Source organism: Phalacrocorax carbo, chromosome 1 (genome assembly GCF_963921805.1).
Source record: "Phalacrocorax carbo chromosome 1, bPhaCar2.1, whole genome shotgun sequence".
Lineage (NCBI taxonomy): Eukaryota > Metazoa > Chordata > Aves > Suliformes > Phalacrocoracidae > Phalacrocorax > Phalacrocorax carbo.
In genome coordinates this window covers 217,385,656-217,398,943 of record NC_087513.1, presented here as the reverse complement: position 1 = coordinate 217,398,943, position 13,288 = coordinate 217,385,656, and the positions used below count along the sequence as shown (strand labels likewise).

General features: G+C 72.0%; 1 protein-coding gene across 6 annotated transcripts in view; it reads left to right on the top strand.

Annotated features, from left to right (window-relative positions):
• Window positions 1-13,288, top strand: part of ARAP1 (ArfGAP with RhoGAP domain, ankyrin repeat and PH domain 1) — a 52,534-nt gene that overhangs the window by 35,070 nt on the left and 4,176 nt on the right. For 3 of the 6 annotated variants that reach the window (XM_064441609.1, XM_064441610.1, XM_064441608.1), the window contains exons 28-29: window positions 1,080-1,222; window positions 10,436-10,518. In XM_064441609.1, coding sequence (XP_064297679.1) covers window positions 1,080-1,222; window positions 10,436-10,518 — 226 coding nt within the window. Of the gene's footprint in view, window positions 1-1,065; window positions 1,223-9,270; window positions 9,305-10,435; window positions 10,519-13,288 lie in introns of those variants that run through there. The other 3 variants (XR_010371257.1, XR_010371258.1, XR_010371259.1) reach the window with 3 other exon arrangements.

Below are 13,288 nucleotides of genomic sequence, written 5' to 3'. Positions count from 1 at the left end.
AGATGGGGGTGGGGATGGAGATGGGGGTGGGGATGGGATGGGGATGGGGGTGGGATGGGGGTGGGATGGGGATGGGGATGGGATGGGATGGGATGGGGATGGGGATGGGGATGGGATGGGGATGGGGATGGAGATGGGGGTGGGGATGGGATGGGGATGGGGGTGGGGGTGGGGATGGGGGTGGGGGTGGGGATGGGATGGGGATGGGATGGGGATGGGGATGGGGATGGGATGGGATGGGGATGGGGATGGGATGGGATGGGGATGGGGATGGGATGGGGATGGGGATGGGGATGGGATGGGATGGGATGGGGATGGGGATGGGATGGGATGGGGATGGGGATGGGATGGGGATGGGATGGGATGGGGATGGGATGGGATGGGGGCGGGGATGGGGATGGGGATGGGATGGGGATGGGATGGGATGGGGATGGGATGGGGATGGGATGGGATGGGGATGGGGATGGGATGGGATGGGGATGGGGGTGGGGATGGGATGGGATGGGGATGGGATGGGGATGGGATGGGATGGGGGCGGGGATGGGGATGGGGATGGGATGGGATGGGATGGGATGGGGATGGGATGGGGATGGGATGGGATGGGGGTGGGGATGGGGATGGGATGGGATGGGGATGGGGGTGGGGATGGGATGGGATGGGGATGGGGATGGGGATGGGATGGGATGGGGGTGGGGATGGGGATGGGATGGGATGGGGGTGGGGATGGGGATGGGATGGGATGGGGATGGGATGGGATCAGCTCCCTGCCCTGCCGGCTGTGACCCTGCAGAGAATCCCCATGGGATCAGCCATCCCAGGGCCGCGTCCTGCCCGACCCTGCAGGCAGCACATGGCTGGGAGCCCCCCAGTATGGGCTCGTGGCTGGATGCAGGGGGCACGCTCCTGCCTGCCCTGCCTGGGCTGGGAGCAGGCAGCAGCCGGTGGGCTGCGGTGCTGGGGGCGAGGAGGGGGTTTTCCATGCTACCACCCTGCGAGACCGGGTCTACCCACACCCCGCGCCCTTCTTGGGGGGCCTGACCCCGCTGGGGGGCCGGAGCCGCTCAGGCGTGTGCCCCCAGCCAGCAGAGTGGGTGACTGCAAGCACGGCATGATGAAGTTCCGGGAGGAGAGGAACCTGCTGGGGCTCGGCCTGAGCACCGGCTTCCACGACCGCTACTTCATCCTCAACCACACCTGCCTGCGCCTCTACAAGGAAGTGCGGGTGAGCCCTGCCTGTTGCTGCCTGCGAGCAGCACTGCCGTCCCCTGCCCGCCTTCCCGTCCCCTGCCCGCCTTCCCGTCCCCTGCCCGCCTTCGCATCCCCTGCCCGCCTTCCCGTCCCCTGCCCGCCATCCCGTCCCCTGCCCGCCTTCCCGTCCCCTGCCCGCCTTCCCGTCCCTTGCCCGCCTTCCCGTCCCCTGCCCGCCTTCCCGTCCCCTGCCTGCATTCCCGTCCCCTGCCCACCTTCCCGTCCCCTGCCTGCCTTCCCGTCCCCTGCCCGCCATCCCGTCCCCTGCCCGCCTTCCCGTCCCCTGCCTGCCTTCCCGTCCCCTGCCCGCCTTCCCGTCCCCTGCCCGCCATCCCGTCCCCTGCCCGCCATCCCGTCCCCTGCCCGCCTTCCCGTCCCCTGCCCGCCTTCGCATCCCCTGCCCGCCTTCCCGTCCCCTGCCCGCCTTTCCATCCCCTGCCCGCCTTCCCTTCCAGTTGCGCGCTCTTGTCACCCTGTGCCGGGAGTCGTGAGGATGCGGGACAGCCCTGCTGCTGGGGATCTGTGCGGGCTGGCAGGGCAAGGGCACTGCAGGCAGGGATGGGGCTGGCAGGGCACGGGCAGTGCAGGCAGGGATGGGGCTGGCAGGGCACGGGCGCTGCAGGCAGGGATGGGGCTGGCAGGGCACGGGCACTGCAGGCAGGGATGGGGCTGGCAGGGCACGGGCGCTGCAGGCAGGGATGGGGCTGGCAGGGCACGGGCGCTGCAGGCAGGGATGGGCTGGCAGGGCACGGGCGCTGCAGGCAGGGATGGGGCTGGCAGGGCACGGGCAGTGCAGGCAGGGATGGGGCTGGCAGGGCACGGGCACTGCAGGCAGGGAAGGGGCTGGCAGGGCACGGGCACTGCAGGCAGGGATGGGGCTGGCACGGCACGGGCAGTGCAGGCAGGGATGGGGCTGGCACGGCACGGGCGCTGCAGGCAGGGATGGGGCTGGCAGGGCACGGGCAGTGCAGGCAGGGAAGGGGCTGGCAGGGCACGGGCACTGCAGGCAGGGATGGGCTGGCACGGCACGGGCAGTGCAGGCAGGGATGGGGCTGGCAGGGCACGGGCAGTGCAGGCAGGGATGGGGCTGGCAGGGCACGGGCGCTGCAGGCAGGGATGGGGCTGGCAGGGCACGGGCAGTGCAGGCAGGGATGGGGCTGGCAGGGCACGGGCACTGCAGGCAGGGATGGGGCTGGCAGGGCACGGGCAGTGCAGGCAGGGATGGGGCTGGCAGGGCACGGGCGCTGCAGGCAGGGATGGGGCTGGCAGGGCACGGGCGCTGCAGGCAGGGATGGGGCTGGCAGGGCACGGGCAGTGCAGGCAGGGATGGGCTGGCAGGTCACGGGCACTGCAGGCAGGGATGGGCTGGCACGGCACGGGCAGTGCAGGCAGGGATGGGGCTGGCAGGGCACGGGCGCTGCAGGCAGGGATGGGGCTGGCAGGGCACGGGCGCTGCAGGCAGGGATGGGGCTGGCAGGGCACGGGCACTGCAGGCAGGGATGGGGCTGGCAGGGCACGGGCGCTGCAGGCAGGGATGGGGCTGGCAGGGCACGGGCAGTGCAGGCAGGGATGGGGCTGGCAGGGCACGGGCAGTGCAGGCAGGGATGGGGCTGGCAGGGCACGGGCGCTGCAGGCAGGGATGGGGCTGGCAGGGCACGGGCGCTGCAGGCAGGGATGGGCTGGCACGGCACGGGCAGTGCAGGCAGGGATGGGGCTGGCAGGGCACGGGCAGTGCAGGCAGGGATGGGGCTGGCAGGGCACGGGCACTGCAGGCAGGGAAGGGGCTGGCAGGGCACGGGCACTGCAGGCAGGGATGGGGCTGGCACGGCACGGGCACTGCAGGCAGGGATGGGGCTGGCACGGCACGGGCGCTGCAGGCAGGGATGGGGCTGGCAGGGCACGGGCAGTGCAGGCAGGGAAGGGGCTGGCAGGGCACGGGCACTGCAGGCAGGGATGGGCTGGCACGGCACGGGCAGTGCAGGCAGGGATGGGCTGGCAGGGCACGGGCAGTGCAGGCAGGGATGGGGCTGGCAGGGCACGGGCGCTGCAGGCAGGGATGGGGCTGGCAGGGCACGGGCAGTGCAGGCAGGGATGGGGCTGGCAGGGCACGGGCGCTGCAGGCAGGGATGGGGCTGGCAGGGCACGGGCAGTGCAGGCAGGGATGGGGCTGGCAGGGCACGGGCACTGCAGGCAGGGATGGGCTGGCACGGCACGGGCAGTGCAGGCAGGGATGGGGCTGGCACGGCACGGGCAGTGCAGGCAGGGATGGGGCTGGCAGGGCACGGGCGCTGCAGGCAGGGATGGGGCTGGCACGGCACGGGCAGTGCAGGCAGGGATGGGGCTGGCAGGGCACGGGCAGTGCAGGCAGGGATGGGGCTGGCACGGCACGGGCGCTGCAGGCAGGGATGGGGCTGGCAGGGCACGGGCAGTGCAGGCAGGGAAGGGGCTGGCAGGGCACGGGCACTGCAGGCAGGGATGGGCTGGCACGGCACGGGCAGTGCAGGCAGGGATGGGGCTGGCAGGGCACGGGCAGTGCAGGCAGGGATGGGGCTGGCAGGGCACGGGCGCTGCAGGCAGGGATGGGGCTGGCAGGGCACGGGCAGTGCAGGCAGGGATGGGGCTGGCAGGGCACGGGCAGTGCAGGCAGGGATGGGGCTGGCAGGGCACGGGCGCTGCAGGCAGGGATGGGGCTGGCAGGGCACGGGCGCTGCAGGCAGGGATGGGGCTGGCAGGGCACGGGCAGTGCAGGCAGGGATGGGCTGGCAGGTCACGGGCACTGCAGGCAGGGATGGGCTGGCACGGCACGGGCAGTGCAGGCAGGGATGGGGCTGGCAGGGCACGGGCGCTGCAGGCAGGGATGGGGCTGGCAGGGCACGGGCGCTGCAGGCAGGGATGGGGCTGGCAGGGCACGGGCACTGCAGGCAGGGATGGGGCTGGCAGGGCACGGGCGCTGCAGGCAGGGATGGGGCTGGCAGGGCACGGGCAGTGCAGGCAGGGATGGGGCTGGCAGGGCACGGGCAGTGCAGGCAGGGATGGGGCTGGCAGGGCACGGGCGCTGCAGGCAGGGATGGGGCTGGCAGGGCACGGGCAGTGCAGGCAGGGATGGGCTGGCACGGCACGGGCAGTGCAGGCAGGGATGGGGCTGGCAGGGCACGGGCAGTGCAGGCAGGGATGGGGCTGGCAGGGCACGGGCACTGCAGGCAGGGAAGGGGCTGGCAGGGCACGGGCACTGCAGGCAGGGATGGGGCTGGCACGGCACGGGCAGTGCAGGCAGGGATGGGGCTGGCACGGCACGGGCGCTGCAGGCAGGGATGGGGCTGGCAGGGCACGGGCAGTGCAGGCAGGGAAGGGGCTGGCAGGGCACGGGCACTGCAGGCAGGGATGGGCTGGCACGGCACGGGCAGTGCAGGCAGGGATGGGGCTGGCAGGGCACGGGCAGTGCAGGCAGGGATGGGGCTGGCAGGGCACGGGCGCTGCAGGCAGGGATGGGGCTGGCAGGGCACGGGCAGTGCAGGCAGGGATGGGGCTGGCAGGGCACGGGCAGTGCAGGCAGGGATGGGGCTGGCAGGGCACGGGCGCTGCAGGCAGGGATGGGGCTGGCAGGGCACGGGCGCTGCAGGCAGGGATGGGGCTGGCAGGGCACGGGCAGTGCAGGCAGGGATGGGCTGGCAGGTCACGGGCACTGCAGGCAGGGATGGGCTGGCACGGCACGGGCAGTGCAGGCAGGGATGGGGCTGGCAGGGCACGGGCGCTGCAGGCAGGGATGGGGCTGGCAGGGCACGGGCGCTGCAGGCAGGGATGGGGCTGGCAGGGCACGGGCACTGCAGGCAGGGATGGGGCTGGCAGGGCACGGGCGCTGCAGGCAGGGATGGGGCTGGCAGGGCACGGGCAGTGCAGGCAGGGATGGGGCTGGCAGGGCACGGGCGCTGCAGGCAGGGATGGGGCTGGCAGGGCACGGGCGCTGCAGGCAGGGATGGGCTGGCACGGCACGGGCAGTGCAGGCAGGGATGGGGCTGGCAGGGCACGGGCAGTGCAGGCAGGGATGGGGCTGGCAGGGCACAGGCAGTGCAGGCAGGGATGGGGCTGGCAGGGCACAGGCGCTGCAGGCAGGGATGGGCTGGCAGGGCACGGGCAGTGCAGGCAGGGAAGGGGCTGGCAGGGCACGGGCACTGCAGGCAGGGATGGGGCTGGCAGGGCACGGGCAGTGCAGGCAGGGATGGGCTGGCAGGGCACGGGCAGTGCAGGCAGGGAAGGGGCTGGCAGGGCACGGGCACTGCAGGCAGGGATGGGGCTGGCAGGGCACGGGCAGTGCAGGCAGGGATGGGCTGGCAGGGCACGGGCAGTGCAGGCAGGGATGGGGCTGGCAGGGCACGGGCGCTGCAGGCAGGGATGGGGCTGGCAGGGCACGGGCAGTGCAGGCAGGGATGGGGCTGGCAGGGCACGGGCGCTGCAGGCAGGGATGGGGCTGGCAGGGCACGGGCAGTGCAGGCAGGGATGGGGCTGGCAGGGCACGGGCACTGCAGGCAGGGATGGGGCTGGCAGGGCACGGGCACTGCAGGCAGGGAAGGGGCTGGCAGGGCACGGGCGCTGCAGGCAGGGATGGGGCTGGCAGGGCACGGGCGCTGCAGGCAGGGATGGGGCTGGCAGGGCACGGGCAGTGCAGGCAGGGAAGGGGCTGGCAGGGCACGGGCAGTGCAGGCAGGGATGGGGCTGGCAGGGCACGGGCAGTGCAGGCAGGGATGGGGCTGGCAGGGCACGGGCACTGCAGGCAGGGATGGGGCTGGCAGGGCACGGGCAGTGCAGGCAGGGATGGGGCTGGCAGGGCACGGGCAGTGCAGGCAGGGATGGGGCTGGCAGGGCACGGGCAGTGCAGGCAGGGATGGGGCTGGCAGGGCACGGGCACTGCAGGCAGGGATGGGGCTGGCAGGGCACGGGCGCTGCAGGCAGGGATGGGGCTGGCAGGGCACGGGCAGTGCAGGCAGGGATGGGGCTGGCAGGGCATGGGCGCTGCAGGCAGGGATGGGGCTGGCACGGCACGGGCACTGCAGGCAGGGAAGGGGCTGGCAGGGCACGGGCGCTGCAGGCAGGGATGGGGCTGGCAGGGCACGGGCAGTGCAGGCAGGGATGGGGCTGGCAGGGCATGGGCGCTGCAGGCAGGGATGGGGCTGGCAGGGCACGGGCAGTGCAGGCAGGGATGGGGCTGGCAGGGCACGGGCGCTGCAGGCAGGGATGGGGCTGGCAGGGCACGGGCAGTGCAGGCAGGGATGGGGCTGGCAGGGCACGGGCACTGCAGGCAGGGAACGGGCTGGCAGGGCACGGGCACTGCAGGCAGGGATGGGCTGGCAGGGCACGGGCAGTGCAGGCAGGGATGGGGCTGGCAGGGCACGGGCGCTGCAGGCAGGGATGGGGCTGGCACGGCACGGGCAGTGCAGGCAGGGATGGGGCTGGCACGGCACGGGCGCTGCAGGCAGGGATGGGGCTGGCAGGGCACGGGCAGTGCAGGCAGGGATGGGGCTGGCACGGCACGGGCGCTGCAGGCAGGGATGGGGCTGGCAGGGCACGGGCAGTGCAGGCAGGGAAGGGGCTGGCAGGGCACGGGCACTGCAGGCAGGGATGGGCTGGCACGGCACGGGCAGTGCAGGCAGGGATGGGGCTGGCAGGGCACGGGCAGTGCAGGCAGGGATGGGGCTGGCAGGGCACGGGCGCTGCAGGCAGGGATGGGGCTGGCAGGGCACGGGCAGTGCAGGCAGGGATGGGCTGGCAGGGCACGGGCACTGCAGGCAGGGATGGGGCTGGCAGGGCACGGGCAGTGCAGGCAGGGATGGGGCTGGCAGGGCACGGGCGCTGCAGGCAGGGATGGGGCTGGCAGGGCACGGGCGCTGCAGGCAGGGATGGGGCTGGCAGGGCACGGGCAGTGCAGGCAGGGATGGGCTGGCAGGTCACGGGCACTGCAGGCAGGGATGGGCTGGCACGGCACGGGCAGTGCAGGCAGGGATGGGGCTGGCAGGGCACGGGCGCTGCAGGCAGGGATGGGACTGGCAGGGCACGGGCAGTGCAGGCAGGGATGGGGCTGGCAGGGCACAGGTGCTGCAGGCAGGGATGGGGCTGGCAGGGCACGGGCACTGCAGGCAGGGATGGGGCTGGCAGGGCACGGGCACTGCAGGCAGGGATGGGGCTGGCAGGGCACGGGCAGTGCAGGCAGGGATGGGGCTGGCAGGGCACGGGCGCTGCAGGCAGGGATGGGGCTGGCAGGGCACGGGCGCTGCAGGCAGGGATGGGCTGGCACGGCACGGGCAGTGCAGGCAGGGATGGGGCTGGCAGGGCACGGGCAGTGCAGGCAGGGATGGGGCTGGCAGGGCACGGGCAGTGCAGGCAGGGATGGGGCTGGCAGGGCACAGGCGCTGCAGGCAGGGATGGGCTGGCAGGGCACGGGCAGTGCAGGCAGGGAAGGGGCTGGCAGGGCACGGGCACTGCAGGCAGGGATGGGGCTGGCAGGGCACGGGCAGTGCAGGCAGGGATGGGCTGGCAGGGCACGGGCAGTGCAGGCAGGGATGGGGCTGGCAGGGCACGGGCGCTGCAGGCAGGGATGGGGCTGGCAGGGCACGGGCAGTGCAGGCAGGGATGGGGCTGGCAGGGCACGGGCGCTGCAGGCAGGGAAGGGGCTGGCAGGGCACGGGCAGTGCAGGCAGGGATGGGCTGGCAGGTCACGGGCACTGCAGGCAGGGATGGGGCTGGCAGGGCACGGGCAGTGCAGGCAGGGATGGGGCTGGCAGGGCACGGGCGCTGCAGGCAGGGATGGGGCTGGCACGGCACGGGCAGTGCAGGCAGGGATGGGGCTGGCAGGTCACGGGCACTGCAGGCAGGGATGGGGCTGGCAGGGCACGGGCAGTGCAGGCAGGGATGGGGCTGGCAGGGCACGGGCACTGCAGGCAGGGATGGGGCTGGCAGGGCACGGGCACTGCAGGCAGGGAAGGGGCTGGCAGGGCACGGGCGCTGCAGGCAGGGATGGGGCTGGCAGGGCACGGGCACTGCAGGCAGGGATGGGGCTGGCAGGGCACGGGCGCTGCAGGCAGGGATGGGCTGGCAGGGCACGGGCGCTGCAGGCAGGGATGGGGCTGGCAGGGCACGGGCAGTGCAGGCAGGGATGGGGCTGGCAGGGCACGGGCAGTGCAGGCAGGGATGGGGCTGGCAGGGCACGGGCGCTGCAGGCAGGGATGGGGCTGGCAGGGCACGGGCAGTGCAGGCAGGGATGGGGCTGGCAGGGCATGGGCGCTGCAGGCAGGGATGGGGCTGGCACGGCACGGGCAGTGCAGGCAGGGATGGGGCTGGCAGGGCACGGGCAGTGCAGGCAGGGATGGGGCTGGCAGGGCACGGGCAGTGCAGGCAGGGATGGGGCTGGCAGGGCACGGGCACTGCAGGCAGGGATGGGGCTGGCAGGGCACGGGCACTGCAGGCAGGGAAGGGGCTGGCAGGGCACGGGCGCTGCAGGCAGGGAAGGGGCTGGCAGGGCACGGGCGCTGCAGGCAGGGAAGGGGCTGGCAGGGCACGGGCACTGCAGGCAGGGATGGGGCTGGCAGGGCACGGGCACTGCAGGCAGGGATGGGGCTGGCAGGGCACGGGCAGTGCAGGCAGGGATGGGGCTGGCAGGGCACGGGCAGTGCAGGGAGGGATGGGCTGGCAGGGCACGGGCACTGCAGTTGTTGCCGGAGCAATGTGTTGACCCCAGAAGTGCTGTCGCTCCCAGACCTGGAGCGTTCCCGGAGCAGGACCAGAGCTGGCTCTGAGTCAGGGCAAGGGCTCAGGCAGGGGATGGTGGCACCGTGGCCGTGCTGGGACATCTGCTCCCCCTCTCTGGTCCCAGCTCCCCCTGTCCTGTCCCCCATGTCCAACACCCCACCCTTGGTGCCTCCGCACCCCTCCCATGCCTGTAGGCGTCTCAGGGTCTTCAGGGGGGTGGTCCGCTCTCCTCCCACTGCTCCGCATCCTCCCCGTCTGCTTTAATCCCCCTCCTCTGTTGAACAGAGCCTGAAGCAGCGGACCCCCCCCCTTGGAGAACGTGAGTAGAGGAGGCCGGGGGCCTCAGCCGGGGCGCACAGGGGCTCCTGCTCCCTCTGCCCTTACAAGGCTGCCCAGGGTCGATCCCAAATCCAATCCCACAGCACGCGTGTGCCCGTCCCTGCGCGCTCGGGGACGCGGCAGCCCCAGGCGATGGGGTGCTGCGCATGCCCGAGCTGCCCCCGCTAGCCCCTGGCATTGGGGGCGCATCAGCTTGCACCCCTGTTATCCGGGGCCCCTCGATTTTGGGGTGCCGCCGCCCCATGCTCCAGGCAGCTGGAGATGGGGAAGGGGGGCGCAAGGGCTGGCCCCCGGTACCTGGGGTGCAGGGGGGATGGGCTGAGCTGGCTCCCCCATCCCAAGGGCATTGGATCGGGCGCTTGTAAGTCACGCGGCTTGCACGTGAACACCGGCGGGCGGCTGTACGGGAGGGTCCCCGGGGGTCCCCGTCGTGTCACCCGCTGCCGGGGCACGGCTCGTGCGGCGTGGCGAGACCCAGCCAGCGCCGGGGAAGGCCCGGGCGAGGCGGGAGGGTGCTTCGCCCACCTCGAAACGTCTGCCGGCGGTGGGGGACGCCGGGGCTGCCGCGGCAGTGGGACCGGGGGAGTCGGGCCACCCATCTTGACCCGCCGCGGAGAGGTGCCTGCCTGCCGCGCTGTGCCGGCGGCGGGACCTTTGGGGATGCGGTCAGGGCAGAGCGAGATGCCGGCTGAGCATCTCTCGGGGATGCCGAGGAGTGGGGTGACGCGGGTGTCCCCGTGGTGGGTGTCTAGTGCCAGGCTCTCCAGACCCCAAGACAACGCGCGGGTGCTGGTCCCAGCTCCGAAGGCGACCGGCACCATCCCTGGGGGTCCCTCCCGCAGGGAGAGGCCTCCTGCATCCCCGCTACCCGCCGCCTCTGCCCTTGGCGCTGCCCTTTGCTCTGCTCCGTCCTGGGCTTCACCCTCGTCCTTGGCAAGCCCAGCCCTGGGCTCAGCCCCTTCCCCATCGCCACATCCCTACGGCTTCTGCCTGCAAGCCGGCGGGACAAACCCCACCCCGGTGGCGTGGGCCACAGCAGGGAGGGGGGGCGGGTCCCGAAGGGTCAGGCACCCCCCAACCCAGCGCTGGGTGCCTCTGTCCCCACCCCCAGAGCCACAAGCCGGAGAAGGAATGGCCCGTCAGGAACCTGAAGGTCTACCTGGGCATTAAGAAGAAGCTTCGGCCCCCGACGTGGTGAGAGGCAACGCGGTGCCCGGGTGGGCTGGGGGTGGTATGGGGCTGAGCTGGGGCTGGGGCTGGGGCTGGGCTGGGGCTGGGGCTGGGGATGGGGCGGGGATGGGATGGGGATGGGATGGGGATGGGATGGGGATGGGGATGGGGATGGGATGGGGATGGGATGGGGATGGGGATGGGATATGGATGGGGATGGGGATGGGATGGGGATGGGGATGGGGATGGGATGGGATGGGATGGGGCTGGGGCTGGGGGTGGGGATGGGATGGGGATGGGGATGGGATGGGGGTGGGGATGGGGATGGGATGGAGATGGGGATGGGGATGGGCTGGGGATGGGGATGGGGATGGGGATGGGATGGGATGGGGCTGGGGCTGGGATGGGATGGGATGGGATGGGATGGGGATGGGGATGGGGATGGGGATGGGGATGGGATGGGGATGGGATGGGATGGGGGTGGGGATGGGGATGGGATGGGGATGGGGATGGGGATGGGCTGGGGATGGGGATGGGGATGGGATGGGATGGGATGGGGCTGGGGCTGGGGCTGGGGCTGGGGCTGGGATGGGATGGGGCTGGGGCTGGGATGGGATGGGGCTGGGGCTGGGATGGGATGGGGATGGGGATGGGGATGGGATGGGGATGGGGATGGGATGGGGATGGGGATGGGGATGGGATGGGGATGGGGATGGGATGGGATGGGGATGGGATGGGGATGGGGATGGGATGGGATGGGATGGGGCTGGGGCTGGGGCTGGGGCTGGGATGGGATGGGGCTGGGGCTGGGATGGGATGGGGCTGGGGCTGGGATGGGATGGGGATGGGGATGGGGATGGGATGGGGATGGGGATGGGATGGGGATGGGGATGGGGATGGGATGGGGATGGGGATGGGATGGGATGGGGATGGGGATGGGGATGGGGATGGGATGGGGATGGGATGGGATGGGGATGGGGATGGGGGTGGGATGGGGGTGGGATGGGATGAGGATGGGGATGGGGGTGGGATGGGGATGGGATGGGATGGGGATGGGGATGGGGGTGGGATGGGGGTGGGATGGGATGAGGATGGGGATGGGGGTGGGATGGGGATGGGATGGGGATGGGGGTGGGGATGGGGACGGGGACGGGGATGGGGACACTCTGGCTGCCGAGCCCCGTCTCCTGCCAGCAGGTGTCAGAGCAGCCTCGCAGGAGCCTGTGCTGGCCGCTGCCAGCTTGGGGGGCTCCGGGGGGCTCCGTGGGGGCCCGGCACGGGGGTGGGAGGGAGACCGCGGGGAGCGTGTGTGCGTGTGCTTGGGGGGTGCCGCTGTGCGTCTCGGGGGGCGTGGGAGTGGGTGCGTGCATGTCAGCGTCTGTGTGCACGCGCGTCTTTGCGCGTGCATACGCATATGAGCGCATCGGCACATGTGGGTGTGCGCGCGTGCACACGTCGATGCGTGTGCGCACGCGTGTGGGTGTGTGCACGTGGGGGTGTGCCTGCATGTCACCCTGTGCGTGCGTGCGCGCGCGCCCGTGAGTGCACGTGCGTGTTTGCGGGTGTGCGCGTGCAAGGCACGCCCACGCGTACACGTGTGCGCGCCCACGAGTGCGAGCGCAGGCCTGTGTGTGCACGACGAGCCGCGCGGGCGTGCTGCGAGGCTTCAAACCCACGTGCTCCAGGGCCACCCTCCGCCGCGTGTGTGCACCCACGGGTGCACGTGCATGTGCAAGGCCGTGGCCCTGAGCCCTGCTGGGGGTCTAGGTGCTGCGGTGCCGGGGTGCGCTGGGAGAGGCTGGGGCTTGGGGCTGGGGCTGGGGGGCTCCCCCCGGCACTGGTGGGAGGTTGGTGCCCTGCCAGGCCTTGCGAGGTCACGCTGAGGCCCGGGGAGGGGTGAGAGGAGGCTGACCATGACCATGAAAGCAATGCCACCATCCAAAGGGCCGGCTCAGAGAGCTGTGCCTGCGCCTGGCCCGCTGGGCTGCAAACTGGGGCGAACTGGGAAGGACTCGGGGCTGTTGCCGGCTGCTTTACTGGCCCTGAATCGCTGCGTAGCGCTGCTCAGCCCGATGGGAAGCCGCGCTGAGCGGCGAGCGGCGCAGGGCTGCCGAGGCTTGCGGAGCCGCGGGTGCTCTGCAGGGAGGGAGGCAGCTTGCAGGGGTACAGGGGGCTGGCAGGGCTGCGGGTGGCTGCAGGAGCGGAGGGGGTTTGCAGGGATGTGGGGTTTGCAGGGACATGGGGTTTGCAGACACGGGGGGGTTTGCAGGGACGTGGGGTTTGCAGGGACATGGGGTTTGCAGGGAAGGGGGGTTTGCAGGGATGTGGGGTTTGCAGGGAAAGGGGTGTTTGCAGGGATGTGGGGTTTGCAGGGAAAGGGGGGTTTGCAGGGAAGGGGGGTTTGCAGGGATGTGGGGTTTGCAGGGATGTGGGGTTTGCAGGGACGTGGGGTTTGCAGGGATGTGGGGTTTGCAGGGATGTGGGGTTTGCAGGGAAAGGGGTGTTTGCAGGGATGTGGGGTTTGCAGGGATGTGGGGTTTGCAGGGAAAGGGGTGTTTGCAGGGATGTGGGGTTTGCAGGGAAGGGGGGTTTGCAGGGACATGGGGTTTGCAGGGACATGGGGTTTGCAGGGACGTGGGGTTTGCAGGGATGTGGGGTTTGCAGGGATGTGGGGTTTGCAGGGAAAGGGGTGTTTGCAGGGATGTGGGGTTTGCAGGGAAAGGGGTGTTTGCAGGGATGTGGGGTTTGCAGGGATGTGGGGTTTGCAGGGATGTGGGGTTTGCAGGGAAAGGGG